Source organism: Vipera ursinii, assembly GCF_947247035.1.
Source record: "Vipera ursinii genome assembly, chromosome: 1".
In the NCBI taxonomy this organism is placed as follows: domain Eukaryota; kingdom Metazoa; phylum Chordata; class Lepidosauria; order Squamata; family Viperidae; genus Vipera; species Vipera ursinii.
The window spans coordinates 240,320,475-240,340,839 of NC_139512.1; the positions used below are offsets into that span (position 1 = coordinate 240,320,475).

Genomic DNA, 20,365 nt, shown 5'->3' on the forward strand with positions numbered 1-20,365 from the left:
AAACCCTTATATTATCATTTTTTTTACTGTCTTGTTTTATAGAACTCTTTGCCTGCATACTATTCATAATAGTCTTGTCCTATTAATCTTAAAATATTAGCCCAAGTTTAAGTATTATTATACACTGAGATCAAATTGGCTGGAAAACAGGGCTGGGGAACTACAACTCCTAGATTTTCCGCCATGATAAATATATCTGTTGGGAAATATAATTGTTAATTATATTTAGCAATAATTCAGCAATGTCTGGAGGGTTCCCAAGAACTGAATTTAGAGTTCCTTTATTTTGCAAAGTATTAGGTGTGTTCACTGTATTGTGTTAGATGTAAAGGCAAGACAAAAATATGATAATAATAAAGTGCTCTGGAACTTTGGAATTCCAACAGACAGGTACCTGCCACATAACAACCCACTTAACAATTGTTGATAAGACAGACAAAAGTCTGGATAGTGAACCTATAAATAGCAGAATGGAAGAGAAAGAAGTGGAAAAAAACCACAAAATACAAAGACCCGCAAATAGAAGTAGAATGATTGTAGCAAAAGAAAGTACAGAAATTACAAGTAGTAATAGGCACCTTGGATGCAATCCCCAAAAGTCCTGAGCCTCACTTGTGTAGATATCCCAGACTCCCAAAAGACCTTTTTGATTCCTATATTAAAAGTTATAAAGTTCTGCATTCCTGAGTTGTAGTGATAAATCTCTTTACACTTGTTCATAATTGTCCTTGCTTCAAGATAAAACCTCTGCCTTCCCCAATTATAATTATGAAGTCTGCATTCCTGTGATATACCTTTGTCCCCTGCTTCATTTATAACAAGACTTGTTTCATGTAATTGCCCATGCCTCAAGATATGGCTTCCTGTCTCCTGAAATTGTCTCTGCTTCAAGATTATGTCTTTCAAGTCATGTCTTCCTGTGATAACCTTTTGTCTTCCCTGTTAGCATTTGTATATGGCCCTGTCTCCTGCAATTATCTCTGCCTCAAGTTATGTCTTCCTATGATAATCCTTGTCAACTTTGTTAACATTTGTATAAGATAGCTATGCATTATTGTTTCCTGTAATGACCTTTGCCCTCTTCATTAGCAGTTCTCTGTTAGCATAAACTATGTTTTATTGTTTCCTGTGATGACCTTTGCTCTCTTCATTAGCGGATGTATGCAATGAGTTATGTTTTCCCTTTGACCTTCCATGAGTGTGTTTCCCCCCCTCCCAAATGAAACAGCCTAATAAAAGGAGGGTGTATGGAGCTGTTCGGGGGCAAAACATCTACCCCGGGCACTCTGTGCTCTCTCACCTTGAACAAACTTGTGTTGGTGCCTCAGCTTGTCAAAGGACTCTGCTCCTGAACCATCGCAGTTCCCAAGTGTGACCGTTGGAACGTCCGGCACACTGGGTCGGTGGCAAAGGGCAAGATCCTTCCATATTCAAGGTGTTCACCCTTGCGAGGGTCCCTCTAAATTCTCACCCCTGTTACGGGGCTCTAAGAGTTGAGGCCAGAACCCAAATCAACCGCTCAGCGCAACACACTTGAACACCATCAATACTGACAAAAATCACCACTAGCCAATTGCAAAATGCAGCTTTACTTGGAACAGTTTATATCTTGTGATGATAACTTTATAAAAAATGATAACCATAAAAAACAACATCTGCCTATCTCAGGTCCTTGGGAAAAACTCAGCAGGTGGATAAGAATGCCAAATCTAGCCTAAACAACTGGCAACGAACAACAACAACAATAATAATAATAATAATAATAATGATTGTGCAGACATCCATAATAACATAAGGCTGTCAAGAATGAGGAGATCCTATATGTCCAACAAATAACCTTAAATATCCTCCCCAAAAAGTCAACATAAAAGTCAACATAAAATTTCTGTCACTAAATTCCAATCTAAATTCTTACAAAACATTTTATATGGTTTAAGGATGGTCTTCCAATTCCATGTCAAAAACCAGTTTTATGGGCATGCAAAATGGCATAGTACATTATATTCACCAAACTCACCCACTTGGTTATCAGAGTCTTTCTGAACCATCTTGCCAATTAAAATTCTATGCTGGGGGGGAGGGGGAAGGTAATCCAAGACAGTCTCTTGCCTTATATTACGTACTTGGAGCCCTGGTGGTGCAGTGATAAAAATGCAGTATTGCAGGAAAACTCTGCCCATATAGCCTGGAGTTCGATCCTGGCGGAGCTCAAGGTTCACTCAGCCTTCTATTCTTATGAGGCTGGTAAAATGAGGACCCAGATTGTTGAGGGCAATATGCAAATAACACTTCTACATTGTAAACCATCTAGAGAGTGCTATAAAACACTATGGGGCAGTATATAAGCCTAAATGCTATTGCTAAATGCTATTGCTTCTTCTGATATCAAAACCTAATACATGTAGTGTACAACTGTACTTCTGCAAATTTGTTCCTTATGCGCTGCTTTGAGCTTAAATTAGATCTATCTGGAGAAACAATACTAATGATATGAGAAATGTTTACAAAAACAAGGAAACAACCACAGTACATCTACTATGCTACATAACATCTACGACACTTTGCTTTGAAGGAATCTTATCAATTTTCAAGGTGTACTGCTTGATCATGAAAATATTAGCTAGTTCCTCTTTGAAGAATTCCCTTTACAGGCAATTCCTTTGACTGGGGTAGTTAAGACTCCTGCTAAACATTAATCTATATCTTCAACTGCAGTCTTTGCTTTCAATTTCATTCCATAGCCTTATAAACCATAATATAAAGAAATGTAGAGCCGTATATCACTGTTTTCTACAACTAAAAACATGTTACAGCTAAACTAATAACTATGCTTAGGAGAACATGACAAAGCCATGACAAATCTAGACAGCACACTAAAAAGCAGAGACATCACCCTGTCAACAAAAGTCCGTATAGTCAAGGCTATGGTCTTCCCAGTTGCAATGTATGGCTGTGAAAGCTGGACCATATGAAAGGCTGAGCGCCAAAGAATTGAAGCCTTTGAACTATGGTGCTGGAGAAGACTCCTGCAAGTCCCTTGGACTGCAAGGCGATCAAACCGGTCAGTCCTAGAGGAGATCAACCCTGACTGCTCTTTAGAAGGCCAGAGCCTGAAGCTAAGACTCAAATACTTTGGCCACCTAATGAGAAGGAAGGACTCACTGGAGAAGAGCCTAATAATGGGAAAGATTGAGGGCAAGAGAAGGGGATGACAGAGAATGAGGTGGCTGGATGGAGTCACTGAAGCAGTAGGCGTGAGCTTGAATGGACTCCAGAAGATAGTAGAGGACAGGAAGGCCTGGAGGAACATTGTCCATAGGGTCGTGATGGGTCGGACACGACTTCGCAGCTAACAACAAGGAGAACAAGTCATGATATTAAACAATGGGCTGCAGTGATTCAATATGCTATCTATTGCGAACTAATTATTTCCAATTTGTCTGGCATCATATGCTTCACCAAGTTTTTTAACCATGCTTTATAGGCAACCAAATGAAATGCCTAATTGCAGCTATATTTAGTGGATTGAATGTAATGCAGCTAGTCTAAAAATTTAAAGCACAACTTGTAACCAAGGCTTATTTGTGACCTACCTGTTAAGCTGTGGCTTTAAATGTCATTTGAATGCAGCCTAAAACTAGTTTGGGGGAGGGAGGGGGTTTGTGCCTTCAGGTCAGGGTTGATTGCTAATGACTGCCTGGACTATTCTGTATTTTCAAACAAAAAATAATAATAACAGGGGAGATCCGAAAATCACATGAAACTAAAAACCAAGTAAATCGCATGATAAAAGTATTATGTATACATTAGGTAATGATAAATTATAGTGAAGTGAGGCCTCATAAAAAGGGGGAAAAACCTGCCAGTTCCAAGACACAAAGCTATACAGCCCACTGCTTACTGAACACACACACACACACACATGTGTGTGTGTGTATGTGTATATGTATATGTATGTATGTATGTATGTATGTATATATATATATATATATATATATGTGTGTGTGTGTGTGTGTGTGTGTGTGTGTGTGTGTGTATGTATGCACACACACACACATATACACACACACACACACGCACACACACACACGTACCAGGCTGTGGTATGCCAGCAACCAGTCCACACAAACAAGGAAATCCCCATCCGCAGGATGCAGGCAGCACACAAAACCATGCCCCCTCCAGTCTGTGGAAAAGCCTCTCTCCACGTAACCAGTCCCTGGTGCCCAAAGGTTTGGAGACCTCTGCTGTAGAGGGTGAACTAGAATTATTAATACATGAAAGTAGATAGTGCATGATATAATTGGAATTACTGAAACTTGGTGGAATGAGACCCATGCGTGGAACACACTGATAGAAGGATATAAACTGTTCAAAAAAACCAGACCCCACAAAAGAGGAGGTGGAATTGCACTATATGTAAAAGGCCACTATATTGTTACAGAAATGCACAAGACCCAAAACAAAAACCTCCTAGAATGCGTATGAGTCAATATAATAGAAAAAAATATTAATGCATTGCCATAGGAATATACTACAGGCCTCCCAACCTAGCAGAAAAAAATAGATGTGCTTTTTGCTAACCAATTAACAAACATATGTAGGAAACACACTACAATAATAATGGGAGACTTCAATTACCCTGATATCAACTGAAAGACTAATTCTGCACCAAGTGGGAAAGATTCCTTGGATGAAAATCCTAAAGTGGAAAACAACTGAAGAAGCTTGGGAAACTCTGTAAAAATATGATCATAAAAGCCCTATCCAGCACAATACCACTGAAAAAGAAAATCAAGAAAACTAACAAGAAACCAGCATGGCTGCACAAAGATCTCTCTGCTAAACTCAAAGACAAAACAGATAACTACAAAAAATGGAAAGAGGGACACATAACTAAGGCAGAATATCAGCAGATAGCCAGAATCTGCAAAGAAGTCAGGAAAGCAAAGGCTCAGAATGAACAAAGACTTGCAACAAAAATCAAAGATAACAAAAAAAAAGTTTATTTCAACATATAAATAACAAGAAAAGAAATCAAGGAAACAGCTGGTCCAATAAGAGAGAAGACGGCAAGGAAGTAACAGGCAGTAGAGAGAAAGCAAAGCTACTTAACTCATTCTTTGCATCGGTCTTCACACAAAAAGAAATTATAGCTGAACTCACCAAAAACATAACTGAAAAATACAGGCTAGAAATAAAAGCTAAAATAAAACAAAAAAATGGTATGAGAACACAAGTCTGATCTTGATGAACATAAATCACCAGGACCTGACAGACTACACCCCAGAGTTCTGAAAAATCTGGCAGATATCATTTCAGAAACACTGTACCAAGGTCTCTTCCAACATTATTATTATTATTATTATTATTATTATTATTATTATTATTATTATTATTATTATTATTATTATTATTTTGATCATCGCACAGTCAGCCAGACTGGATTTGGCATTTTTGTCTACCTATCGAGTCCTTACCAAGGACCTGGGATAGGCAGATGTGGATGTTTGATGGTATTACAGATATCGTCGCAGGATGTTGGATTTGATCTGTAATAACAGATCATTATTTCTGTTTTCAGTCACTGTGTATTTGTAACGGGTAAACACCTTTTCTTCCAGTAGTTCTGCAGCTGCTGGCCTTGGTTGCTCAGCCAACAGTCCTGAGTCCTGTAACCCATTTTTCACCAGATATCTAGGAACTCCGACATCTAGCATGGACCTTGTTAACCTGGGTGACATCCGAGCTGGTATGGCATTCTGAAATTTACGTCTCACCATATTTTTTATGGGAGAGACACTCTTTGTCTGACTCTTCTGATGAGACCTGTCCAGTATGGTTGAACCTCTGGCATAGCTCTCATCTTCCTCACAGTACACAAGCCCCACAACCACGTCAAGGTAATGCCTCACTGGGGAATAATAATAATAATAATAATAATAATAATAATAATAATAATAATAATAATAATAATAATAATAATAATAATAATAATAATAATAACAACAACAACAACAACAATAATTTATTTTACCATATCTTTCAAAAATCCTGGAGCACGGGAAACTAACAGAGGATTGGAAAAGAGTTGATGTGGTTCCCATTTTCAAAAAAGGGGGGAAAAAGAGACCCAGGAAACTACAGACCAATCAGCCTAACATCAATACCCGGCAAGATACTGGAAAAGATAATCAAAAAACAGATCTAGGAACATCTAGAAACAAACAAAGTTATAACAAGAAGCCAGCACGGGTTTGTTAAAAACAGATCATGCCAAACCAATCTTATTTCATTCTTTGATCAAGTGACTAAATTGGTGGACCAGCAGAATGCTGTGGATGTGATATACTTGAACTTCAGCAAGGCATTCGACAAAGTAGACCACAACCTATTTCTTGGAAAGCTTAAGAACAGTGGAATAGACAGCACTATCATCAGATGAATTTTTAATTGGCTGACAAACTGCACTCAAAGGGTAGTCCTTAATGGTACTACATGTACATGAATGGAAGTAAGCAGTGGAGTACCATAAGGTTCTGTCCTAGGCCCAATACTCTTCAACATCTTCATAAATGAGCTAGATGAGGCAATAGAAGGGGAAATTTGCAAATGACACTAAGCTGACAGGAATAGTCAACACCCTAGATCAGGGGTGTCAAACTGCCGGCCTGTGGGTCGGACACATCATCAGGAAACCATGCCCAACCCATTACCGGCAATGGAGAAAAAGCTCCGATACGTCGCACGACGTCACGTGACATCGTGAATTTGACATGTCTGCCCTAGATGATAGGGTCAAGATTCAGAGGGATCTTGACAGACTAGAACACTGGGCCCTTTCTAACAAAATGAAATTCAACATAGAGAAAAGTAAAGTCTTACCCTTAGGCAAAACCAAAAGTACACATATAGACTGGGTGAAACCAGGCTTATTAGCAGCAACTGTGAGAGGGATCTTGGAGTCTTAGTGGACAGTCAATTAAATATGAGTCAACAGTGTGCGGCGGCAGCCAAAAAAGCCAATGCAATCATAAGTTGCATTAAGAGGGATTCAATCAAGATCACGTGAGGTACTAATACCACTCTATAAAGCCTTAGTAAGACCACACCTAGAATACTACAATTTTGGTCTCCACACTATAAAAACGATGTTGAAACTCTGGAGAAAGTGCAGAGAAGGGCAACAAGGATGATTAAGGGACTGGAGGTTAAAACATATGAAGAACGCTTATAGGAACTTGGCATGGTTAGTCTAGTGAAGAGAAGTATAGTTCTCTGTATAGTTCCACTTAGAACTCAATAATCTTGTTCAGATGACAATGCTAATCTATTCTCTGATTAACCTTAGTGTGTCATTTAAATAAGGACCATGCATCAGAACACCTCTGGTTTCTCCTTAGCTTACCTTAATTTTGATTCTGGGTATCATTTCTGTCCAGAAATGCATCTAATGAGAGTTAACAAAAAATAATTCTACTTTTCTGCCGCCAGACAGAGTCCCTGCGATCAGCCAGTGAAGATATGGATTTGTATTTTTGACAAATGAGATACAGGAAGCTATGACTGGCCAGCAATTTGAAAAATAACATGGATATTGACCAAGGAGTTACAAACGTCTTCATGATTAACATTTAAGACATAAAGTAAGGGCAAAATCATATTTTTAGTCTGTCTGCACTCTAAGACAGGCTGAGCCTAGAAATTAAGTTGGAAGCAAATTTTATACAGGTAAGAGTTGGTTTGCAGTTTTATCATCAACGTTTTGAGGCATGTCAGAGTAAACCTCTTAGGCAAGCTTACAAAGCAAAAAGTCTTGTATTGCCTATCGTGTTTTTTTTAAGAAAGTAGTATATTTACAACCTCTGCCCCAAAAGACATGCTGCTGAGCACTTCCAAGATGTGCAGCCACCTCCCGCGCTCCCATGACTTATTAGCCACAGAACAGCTGATTTTAATTTATCAACATGGTCCTTTTCCCTTTCCTGCTGTTAGAGAATACTTAAATGAGCATGCTTTGCAAATGCAATCTTGTCAGATAATTTGCTGCTGTGTTGTAAAATACAAATTTACCAATTCGCATTTTATCTGCAACAGAATATATAACCAAGCCATCACCGTCTAATAAAATCAAAATAATGGAAACTGACTACTATCCTAAAAATACTTATTAGGAAGCTAGCCTCACTGAACCAAATGACAAAATCATCAAATGTTTATTTGGATGTAATTATTAGTCAGGTCAGTTAAGCAAAGTTTTGAAAGATAAGTATTAGACTAAAAGAATTAAAAACTACAAAAGCAACAACATGTAAAAAATCTAAAACAATCTTTCCAACCTACTTAAAAATACAAAATGCCCAAGAGTTTTTCCTTTGAGCAAAAGAAAGTGTGGGCACAAACAAAAAAATTGGGGAAGCACTTCCAAAGACGGTGTACCACAAGGAAGAGGTGCTTCCTCTTGTACCTGAATATGCAGTGTAATTTAATGAATATACTTTCAGAGGAATCTTTGCAGATAGCCTAAGGATCTGGTCAGATATACAGAAGAGATCTTCCATTAGATTCTGGCCCCAAACTATCTGAGATTTTAAACGTATACATTAATATTTTGAGTTTGGTGCAGAAAAGGGCTTGGAACCAAACAGCGCACTAGAATCATATAACAGTTATTTTGGACAAAGCACAGTTTGAAAACCATTTCATACATATCATTCAGAGCTCAAAGCAACAGAAGCTATCTACTCTTCTCATTGTAGTAATGGATCCAGGAGCACATGGGTAAAATTAGAATGAAATTCCCTCCAGAATAGGCTAAATATCACTCAACTAGAGAATGAACTACCCACCACTTGTAATTCTTTCTCTGGACTGACCTTCAATTTATCAATTCGCATCCAGTCCATTATTCTGCTCAGATATCGATATCCACCACCTCACCTGGGTTAGATGAGAAGGAGAAATGAAATTGGGTGGCCATCCTCATATAGCATTTTCACTTGTATTTCCAAATAAAGTTTACATACAACTACTGGAGAAAGTGAACCAAAGGGCTTACCAGGACTCAATATAAATTGCCAGGGAATATAAGCAGGAAACTTTTTGGCAATGGATGTTTAGGTAGACTCTCTATTCTCATTCCACAGTTGATCCAGACATATACCATACTCAAGGTTAGTGAAGATTTATGAGAGGCCCAAGTGAAATCTAACGGTTGTATACCTCTTTTCTTTCAGCACCATCATCGAGTCTGACTAAAACATTTTTTCCCCAAGAGTATTTAGAATTTATCACTAACCAGTCATCTAACAATGCTTCCTTAAGAAGAGGATGATAATAATTGCTCTGAGGTTGTCCTCCACTTCTGGGTCCAAAGATTTCTTCAAGGATATTCCAATGCTGCCTCTTTTCAGAATGACAATACAATCTCATTTCAAAACAAGGACTAAACTCTCTTGGTTCCTATCAGCCATTTCATTCTTACTAAATTATAGCAAGCTAAAAAATGGTATCATGCACGCAAGAGCTAAGGTAAACTTATACAAGGGTATTTTCTAAAACTTTAAACGTCAACCAAACTCAAGCAGAGTAGACAATGAGTATCTCCATTCTAATGGAATTACATCAAAAATGGTGTCAACGTTTTGTTAAATAGGAGCAATTTTTAAGTTGAAGGATTTTGCAAATTATTACAGTTAACCATTGAGAATATGGCCAAGTCCCTTTCAGGAACAAGTCATAATAAATATTTCAGTATATAAAATAGCTTCACCAGATGATGCTGCAAAATGCTGTGGAACTGAATCACTCTCATTATATAAGAACAGACTTCATAAAAAGCTATAATTCAGGATTTTTCTTTTATGTGTCATCAATTGAACCCTAGAGTTTCAATAGGGGTTCTATGACAAATTAAGGACCAAAAAAAAAACCACCACAAAACCAAATGCGAGCTCCAATTTTTTTATGGTATAGCAAAAAGGGCAGGGCTTATAAGCTAATATTCAGGACCTCCATTCCTGGGGTAGTATGAATGAGCATACTTGCTTTGGTGCTTGATTAGAAATCTGAGGATTTTTTTCTTTTAACTAAAAGATTCTGCAGCCTGAAAAACTTTGAAACCAACTGCTCTAACTCATGTTCACTCAGGTTCAGTAGCTGCATTCCTGTTGACTTTATTGCCCAAAACGTATCTAAATCTGTCAAGGAAAAATGATGCCTGCTCAATTATCTGAGTAAATGTCATATTGGAATACTAGACATACCAATTGGAAAATCCCATGGGGCCCTAGCAGCAAATTTAAAATGATTAGAGTTGATTACTTTCAATGAAGCAGATATAGAGATTCAACATCTGAGCTTTCAGGGCCACAGACAGACCTGATATCCCTGGAATGATGTCTAAAATGTGTCATCAGATTAATATTTTTAATAAGACATAAGGGATTCAATGTTATTCAATGTAAAACTGGAGAGTAACCATATCAACCGCATTTAATTTCAGTTACCGTATTTTCCGGCGTATAAGACGACTGGGCGTATAAGACGACCCCCCAACTTTTGAGGTGATTTTCATGGGTTAAAAAGTCATCTTATACGCCGGAAAATACGGTACATGAAATGAGCTTTATCTTTGTAGGTCCTTCAGAGACTACCTGTAGCTAGTATTTGGATAGTATTTATGGCATTTGCTCAAATACTATAGGGAAATCCCACTGCATGTGCGTATTGTCCCAGGTAGTTACTTGTATCCACACTGAGGAATGGGTTGTTACGCTGAATATATTCTATTAGAAACACTTATTTCTGAAATTTCATTCTGTGCTAAATCAAACCTGCTTTTCATTACATCTTCCAATAAGTTACCTGTTCATATCTCAGATGATCAAAATGACTCTACTCTTTGTCAGAATACAAAGAAGCATAATTATCTCAAAATGTTTAATTACTGTAATGTACTTTGAACCTACTGGTTAGTGACCAATTTAATTACAAATGTTAGTATTTTGAGTGCTATCATTCTACTAGTAATCAGTCAAAAGCAGAGGGCAACCAACTTAAGATCACTTGTAAATAAATGTTTTGTAATCATACAGCCACTGTATGTACATTATTAACTCATCTATAAATGCAACAATGCAATGCAATAATGGCAGATGTTTTGGCTTCTTTCTTTTCACGTTAGAGCCAAACTTTCTCTTTTAGCTAGGTTAACACTGTTATCTATTCTATGGCATCAAATAAAACACTAGCCCCAATGTCTTAACTTCACAAAAGGGAACTAGTGCACTTTGGAAAATTTCTACAAAAGTCCCAGAAGTTTTTACCACGTTTATTTATTTTGCACGTATACCTTCCCAAGTACCAGAAGCTTATTACTACAGGTAGTTGTCAACTTACAACAGTTCATTTAGTGACCGTTCAAAGTTACAATGGCACTGAAAAATGTAACTTATGACCATTTTACACTTACGAACTTTGAAGCATTCCCCATGATCATGTGATCAAAATTAAGATGCTTGGCAACTGCTTCTTATTTATGATTGTTGCTGTGTCCCAAGGTCATGTGATCACCTTTTTCAACCTTCTGACAAGCAAAGTCAATGAGGAAGTGAGATTCACTTAACAACCAGGTTACTAACTTATGAACTGCAGTGATTCACTTAATAACTGTGGCAAGACAGGTTGTAAAATGGGACAAAAGTCACTTAATAAATGTCTCACTTAGCAACAGAAATTTTGGGCTCAATCTTGGTCATAAGTCAAGGACTACCGATAAATGACAATATAAATGTTTTGTGTTGTGTTCTGAAACACCTGAAATCAAAAAACCAGGACACACATAAGTGGAAGTACAGTGCCACAAACTACCATACAGGTAAGCCTTGCTTCTGTTTATTAATTTTTAAAGATAGAACCTCAATTTTTTACTATCACTATACGAATACAGTACACATTTGTCATTTTACTCTTGCTTGTGTGCTTTACGGGTATATCGTATTCAATCATTGTTAGCGAAAGACCAGAGAGCAGTAATGGAATATTTAGATGACAAAATGTAAAATTGGTAATTAATAGCAGAGCATCAAGTGATTCTGGCTGCACAAGTAGAAGCTATCAGTGTTACCCCTCAAACTACCTTCCTTTGAAGTTCAGATATAAAGAGAAAGGAATTCAGGGCACCTTAAGTCTTTTCCTAATCCATCCTATATTTCACTACTTATCCTATATTTCACTACTGGTAAATACGTATAATGCAAATAAGCTTTTCCATCAAGTTCTCCACTTTGCTTTTCAAAATAAGGAAAGCTATGCATCCCTTATGAAGTTACGAGACATTTAGTACTCTGAGGGCTCCACCCTTCTTCCTAGTCCTTACTGATCTCTGTCCTACTTCACACCAACATATTCTATAGTTTAATGGCTTGGGACTGTAACCAGCTCATTTCCTAACCGTGAAGTCTCATTTTGAGTAGAACAATGCTATTTCCTTGTAGAACAGATCCTGAGTCCAAGAAAGAGATATGGCAAGCCATTTTATTCCCCCTCCTTTTATTACTGCTACATCACACAAAGGTTTACTTAAAAGCTGAACATTTCCTGATAATTTAAAACCACAATTTTGCCTTTTGCTTTTTACTCACAAGTTTGGTCTCATATACAGGTAGTCCTTGCCTTACAATAGTTCATTTAGTGACCAACTGAAGTTACAACGACAGTGGGAAGAGTGACCTATAACCATTTTTCACACTTACAACCATTGCAGCATCTTCAAGGTCATGTGATCAAAATTCAGACACTTGACGACTCGTATGTATGAAGGTTACATTGTCCTGGAGTCATGTGGTCACATTTTGCAACCTTCTGGGCAGCAAAAGCCAGATTTACTTAACAACTATGTTACCAACATAACAGCTGCAGTGATTCACTTAACAAGAAAGGTCATAAAATGGGGCAAAAATCATTTAACCAATGTCTCACTTAACAGAAATTTTGGGCTCAATTGTGGTCGTAAGTAAAAATACTACCTGTATCTATTGCAGTATTTTGCTCACTTCCACAAAAATCACATGCTTGGATATAACATTAGTACATTACTAAAATGTTAGTATCTAATTTAGTAATTTTTGATTAAAATACACAAAGTAGAAACCAACAATGGACTGACAACAAACATTACTGAATTAACCCAATCCTTCTATGAAATCACTATTTGGATTATTAAATGAAACAAGTGGAGAATCAGAGCCTCTATGCATGACATTTTGGGATTATATAGATTATTAACTTAATATATTAAGTTACAACATATTAATTACCTTGCTATGGAAACATAGTAAGAAACAACAACTTCATGGGTTGCTCAGAGTTCACTACCTTATAGTTCTGTGACCTTAAAAAAAGCTGCACAAGGTAAGAAAAACAACACAACTTGTTGCTTTAGAACCTCCTGCCTTGAGCATGACCAGCAAAATCCCAACATAACTTATAGTTGTGTAACTGTAATGTGTCATGTGAAATAAAAATATAAAATATAAAAGAAATAATTATAATAACAATTCAATTTCCAATCCATTCAAGGTTTAAAGTTAAATCAGACTGAGATAATCCACACACACTGCAGTGTATCTCTGGCCCAACATTCAAACACTATCTTTCCGATAAGGTTAGAAGGGTTTCAAGGAAGTGTAAGCAGATTTCAGGCTTGACTAACTCAGTAAACTATGTATTGTTTTTTCCTTTTACAATGGGTTCACACGTCACATTAACCCAAAAAGAAATGCCATCACATTTTCATATAATTGGCAAACTGGAACACTCATATTCAGTGCAAAATTCTAGTCCTTCTTTAACAGTGATGTGTAGAGGGTGGCCATTTTGTTTCTTTTTCAAAGGAACAATGGGATCTGAAAAATTATTTTACTCCACCATGACTTGATTTCTCAACACTTGTTTGGTGTGACCAGAAAAAATGAATTCTCAATTAAAAGGAGCCCCAGAATATGGGGCAGTAGATATTGCTTGTTGTCACTTTCTGAATGAGGAATACCCTGCTGTTTTGCAGAGATTTGTAGAAAAAGGATAGTTTCTTCACTATCATAATAAATCTGTTGTTGGACTTCTTCACCTTGACCTTATGAAAGATTGATCATGAACTGACAAAAATGTTACAAAAACTATGGATGTGGCTGTATCTTCTCATTCCTACTAATACTGGTTTCGCTCCACAACTTGCAAACACAAAATCATGTATACCACTGACTGCCCATCAATGTTTATCTCAGAAGAACCAGTGACCCACCAGATGAATATAAAACTCATGAGTTATGGGCACAGAGGGTAACAGTTATAAGTCAATACTACCTGGAAAACTATAGATGGATGCTCCAGATTTAATATGAAGTGTGAACTCACTTTTATATACCTTAGAAAACCAAGCTAAAACACCAGAAGGAATTAAATCTCACTACAAAATACAGTACATACATCCGGCAGTCCTCATTTAACAATCAGAATTTGGACCAACAACCTAGTCATTAAGTGAAGTGGTTGCTAAGTTAAATTACAACTGTGCTTTTAATCTTACTTCAGCTTTCTTTGTTTTACAGACCTGCAGAGATCATAGATGCAAGGACTGGTCATAAAGTTATTTTTCATCACTGCAACAGCATACAGTCACTAAACAAGGACTACCTTTACTGCTGATATAACCATGACCAACATATACATGCAACAGTTTGCTTTGAGAACTGTTGAAGAACTGAATTTTGGATTCTGAATAATGAAAATATCCATTTGAATTCTGCCTTTTCTAGTTACACTCCAAATACACAATAAATCATTTCCAGACAGACTACAATGATGAAGAACTATTCAATACCACTGTGTTCAAAATTCCACTTGTAATTTCTTTTATATTGCTAGTTAAGCCAAACACTAATTTCTGGACTGAATGTTTCCAGATTCAAATAGATTTCCTGCTATTCAAAATGAAGAAAATGGTCAAAGCAACATATCTTCAGAACTTATGCAACAACAAATTCATTTTTCCAGAATGCCTCACATAAGGATTCATCAAGACAGCAGATTAGAGTGCCTGAGGAGTATTGAATTGCATGCTTTAAAAAAAAAACCCCGCACATGACTATGCATATCAAAAGATGCTTACAATCCAGGTGTTTTTTCTTGGGGCCCATCACTTCATGTGTGGTTGCTTTGCAGACCGCTCTGGCTACAGCTGATCCTGTAACGCTGTACTGAGCAGCTGCGATGCGATCTGTCAGCGTCTGACCTGACATCTTCAGCTAATTCTAGGACTGCTGCCACTTCTATAAAGAAGGGGAAAAAACAATTGAGGGGAGGAGAAAAAGAAAAGACAACATGATTTGTCCATTAAAAGTAAGATTCCTCTAGAGCTTGGCTTCACAGTTCACTCCTTCCCCAACCCCCCCCCCCCCATCTTTTCTGTTGTGTAACTGTTTGCGCTGAAACGTGTGGCCATGGATGTTTTAGAGATGCGGGAATAAAGAGGAAATGTGACTCAGGAGATTAAGACGTTAAGGTGTGCGTGTAGGGGGAGGGCGAGAGAGATTCCTTTTCCTTCGGTGAACTGCATCCCTTGATCAATATGATGGCGGTTACTGCAAACTACCACCTCCCTCTTCGTTATTTATGTTGGAGGGAGGGCCCGAGAAAAGGCTCCCCCACGTCTCCAAAGACCAGGCCTTCCCAACAGAGCCTCAAGAGGGCTCCGAGAATGAATTTAACAGCTCGTCTCCCATTCGGCCGCTATCGAGCCCGTTTCCTCTTGCAGCTGATTTCCACTGCAGCACCGGGTGGTTTTTTTTTTCTCTCTCTCTCTCTCCTCTCCCCGTCGCCCTGCGTTTCCACTTGGCTGTCTGATGCGAGATTATATCATTGCGCCATATTACGACCTCTCGGAGCCTTATTCCCAGTCCACAAGGCAGCTCCTCCTCGAAGACAAGACAACCACAGGCCGCTCGTTTCCCAAAGCCCGGCCAACCCCACCCCGATATCACACCCCAAAACCCCACTCCTTTCCTTACCCAATTCCTAGTTTTGCCTGCTCGGCAATTGCAATGCCTACTCCCACCCCCCGCCCCCACTTCCCAATGCGCAGGGTATGGTTGATAGCAGAAGCAGCCGTTTCTGTTATCCGGGCACAGCGGCACCCCTTACCACCCCCCCACCTCCCACCCCCACCCCCACTCCAATGCTGAAGATTGCTAAATGCCGGCCAGGCCTTCCACCCACCCTCCTTCCTTCCCGGGAAACGCCGGAGAACCCAACGCGGCGAACCTGTCAACACGCTCCGGTCCTCCTCGACGCGCGTCGTGCCTCTTCCTCTCCCCCTGCTTAGCTCCGGATCGTGAGAAGGTGCCCCCCCCGCCCCCCGCGCGCCGTCGCTGCTCCTCCCGCCGCAACCTTTCTTGCCCCCGCCCGGCTGGCAGCTGCGCCGAGAGCCCCTCCTCCTCCTCCTCCTCCTCCTCCTCCTCCTCTTCCTCCCGGTTCGCACCGGCCGCTTTGCTCCAGCGCGCGGGAAAGGCGCGCCTACAGCGCACTCGCCGCTCCCTCAGGTGCAAGGAGGGGGCGGCCGGGAGGAAGATGCGCTAAAGGCTGCGGAGGCGCCGGAGGCAGCGCGGCTTTCCACGCCCAAGAGCCTTGCCGCTATTTCTAGCTTTAATCTCCGTTCGCTCGCCTGGCAGCCTAATCTCTGGTGTGCGGCGACGAGCCTTCCCTGGGGTGGCCCTAGAGCAGGAATAGGCGAACGCCTGCAGGCGGACGAGACGCAACCCTCTCCGCCTGGCGCACACGCACACACGCGCGCACGCACCTCGGTCTTTCCTCTTGCTGACTCTTTCGGCTCGTTCTTCGGGCTACCTCGCAGGTTCGGGGCTTTTTCAGAATCAGGTGATCCGGAGCGGACGAACCGAATAGCCCTCTAGGGGCCGTAAAAGCGGAGAAAGTCCCTCGTCTGCCTAAAGGGGACGCCCGTTACCGGCGGGATTTCCCCTTTGCTCGTAGGGAAAGGAACAAGGCGCTTAACCACGTGAGGGACGGCTTCTGGCAACGTTTTTAACCCAGGTCTGGCTGGTTTCGTAACAGAGTTTGGTCCTTCCTTCCCCGTTAACTTAGTCCTGTCCTTTGCTGTTTTATTGCACCGTATCCCAGATCCTATTACACGTGTCAGATGTGGATGCGCGTAAAATAATCCTTTTCACTTTCTGTTGCGAACGAGCCAACGTTGTACCTCTGTTTTTGGAAAAGCGAACAGCTACATTTCCTGTGCTTCAAATTCTTAAAGACTTCAGCTTCTACGTTAATATAACAGTTGAATATTATTAGTTATGCGGCTTTGTAGATAACCAATAAAAGCCTCAGCTCTAAATGGCGATTGCTCGGAAATTGAGAGATAATGCCAAGTTTAGGGTGTGTAATAGTTTAAGACTGTGCGATAAATGTTATCCGTAGGCAGGACTCGTATTAAGTGTCTCCGTTCTTCTGTGCCATTGTCATTTCAGCTATTGAAGCCATTAACCAAACTGGGTCTTACCGTACATTATCTTTTTCTTCAACTTTCTTCACTTATAATCATACCAAAGTGTAACTGAATTCACAGGACTGTGTTATGCTTTTAGCTATAGCTACCATATTTGGGCTACAAAAATTCAGACATCCACAAGTAAAGAAATACAGAAATATCCAACAGACTATAGTTTTTTTCTGGATCTCATGAACTTGACAACCTCCCCAATATTTACACTGCCCTCAGTCTTCAGCCTCACTACCTCATCTTAGATTTTTTTAAAATTATGGATTTTCTTTTCCTCCCAATCAACAGCCTTTTGCTTTCATCTTCATGTCAACAGTATGAACCAATGACTCTCCCAATCATACATTTCTGTCACTGAAACTGCAGTGTGTGAGCCATGTACAGTGGGACAAAAAAGTATTTAGTCAGCCACCAATTGTGCAAGTTCTCCCACTTAAAAAGATGAGAGAGGCCTGTAATTTTCATCATAGGTATACCTCAACTATGAGAGACAAAATGGGGGGAAAGAATCCAGGAAATCACATTGTAGGATTTCTAATGAATTAATTTGTATATTCCTCGGTAAAATAAGTATTTGGTCACCTACAAACAAGCAAGATTTCTGGCTCTCACAGACCTGTAACCTCTTCTTCAGGAGGCTCCTCTCTCCTCCACTCATTACCTGTATGAATGGCACCTGGTTGAACTTGTTATCAGTATAAAAGACACCAGTCCACAACCTGAAACAGTCACACTCCAAACTCCACTATGGCCAAGACCAAACAGCTGTCGAAGGACACCAGAAACAAAATTGTAGACCTGCACCATGCTGGGAAGACTGAATTTGCAATAGGCAAGCAGCTTGGTGTGAAGAAATCAACTGTGGGAGCAATTATTAGAAAATGGAAGACATACAAGACCACTGATAATCTCCCTCGTTCTGGGGCTGCACGCAAGATCTCACCCCGTGGGGTCAAAATGATCACAAGAACGGTGAGCAAAAATCCCAGAACCACACTGGGGGACCTAGTGAATGACCTGCAGAGAGCTGGGACCAAAGTAACAAAGGCTACCATCAGTAACACACTACGCCGCCAGTGACTCAAATTCTGCAGTGCCAGACGTGTCCCCCTGCTTAAGCCAGTACATGTCCGGGCCCGTCTGAAGTTTGCTAGAGAGCATTTGGATGATCCAAAACAGGATTGGGAGAATGTCATATGGTCAGATGAAACCAAAGTAGAACTTTTTGGTAAAAACTCAACTCGTCGTGTTTGGAGGAGAAAAAATGCTAAGTTGCATCCAAAGAACACCATACCTACTGTGAAGCATAGGGGTGGAAACATCATGCTTTGGGGCTGTTTTTCTGCAAAGGGACCAGGACGACTGATCCATGTAAAGGAAAGAATGAATGGGGCCATGTATCATGAGATTTTGAGTGAAAACCTCCTTCCATCAGCAAGGGCATTGAAGATGAAACGTGGCTGGGTCTTTCAGCATGACAATGAACCCAAACACACCGCCCGGGCAACGAAGGAGTGGCTTCGTAAGAAACATTTCAAGGTCCTGGGGTGGCCTAGCCAGTCTCCAGATCTCAACCCCATAGTAAACCTTTGGAGGGAGTTGAAAGTCCGTGTTGCCCAGCGACAGCCCCAAAACATCACTGCTCTAGAGGAGATCTGCATGGAGAAATGGGCCAAAATACCAGCAACAGTGTGTGCAAACCTTGTGAAGACTTACAGAAAACGTTTGACCTCTGTCATTGACAACAAAAGGTATATAACAAAGTATTGAGATGAACTTTTGTTATTGACCAAATATTTATTTTCCACCATAATTTGCAAATAAATTCATTAGAAATCCTACAATGTGATTTCCTGGATTCTTTCCCCCCATTTTGTCTCTCATAGTTGAGGTATACCTATGATGAAAATTACAGGCCTCTCTCATCTTTTTAAGTAGGAGAACTTGCACAATTGGGGGCTGACTAAATACTTTTTTGTCCCACTGTATGTATAGTCTAGTACATTTATGTACTACCTACATCTATAATAATCTCCTGCCCAAAAGCTGAAGAGAATATGCAATTTACACAAATGTTTAGGAATATTTTTGTCCTGTGTAAAAACTACCTTCTGTGGTTGATGCCCTCTGTCAGTTATATTTACCACTGTAATAATTTCTGCCTGGGTAACTTAAATATTTTAAACTGACCACTGTTTTTATAATAGGTATGGCAGTTAAAGACAGTGAGTTTATCAGCTGGAAAGCCAACAGCCCAGGTTTGAGACCCAGGTGCTGCACAATGGGGTGAGCTCCCATTATGTCCCCTAGCTCCTGCCCACCTAGCAGTTTAAAAGCATGCAAATGCGAGTAGATAAGATAGCTACCGCTTTAGTGGGAAGGTAACAGCATTCTGTGCTCCTGGTGTATAACATGCTGGCCACATGACCATAGAAATGTCTTTGGACAATGCTGGCTCCCTCGGCTAAGCAGGAGATGAGCACCAGCCTCTGGAGTCGGATACAACTGGACAGGGTAAACCTTTATACCATGTTTTCCGAAAAGTAAGGCCTACCCTGAAAATAAGCCCTAGCTTTATTTTGGGGGTGGGCCTAATATAAGCCCTACCCCAAAAATAAGCCCTAGTTTTGGGGAAAGGCACACCCCTAAAAATCAAGCTGGGGGAGTGGAACTTACCATTGCAGCCAGGCCTCCCATGGATCGACACTTGCCTCGCCTTCTTCTGTGGCCGAAGGAGCAGCTTTATTCTTCAACTGAGAAAGGAGCTCCGGCCTGCATTTCGCAGTCAGA

General features: G+C 40.0%; 1 protein-coding gene across 1 annotated transcript in view; it reads right to left on the reverse strand.

Moving 5' to 3' along the window:
- The window catches only part of SNAP91 (synaptosome associated protein 91), a 96,734-nt gene extending 79,802 nt beyond the window's left edge, over positions 1-16,932 (reverse strand). The window contains exons 1-2 of the mRNA XM_083377774.1: positions 16,856-16,932; positions 15,170-15,329 (exon numbers count right to left, since the gene is read on the reverse strand). Coding sequence (XP_083233900.1) covers positions 15,170-15,299 — 130 coding nt within the window. The 5' untranslated portion in view covers positions 15,300-15,329; positions 16,856-16,932. The remainder of the gene's footprint in view (positions 1-15,169; positions 15,330-16,855) is intronic.
- Between the last annotated feature and the right edge of the window lie 3,433 nt (positions 16,933-20,365).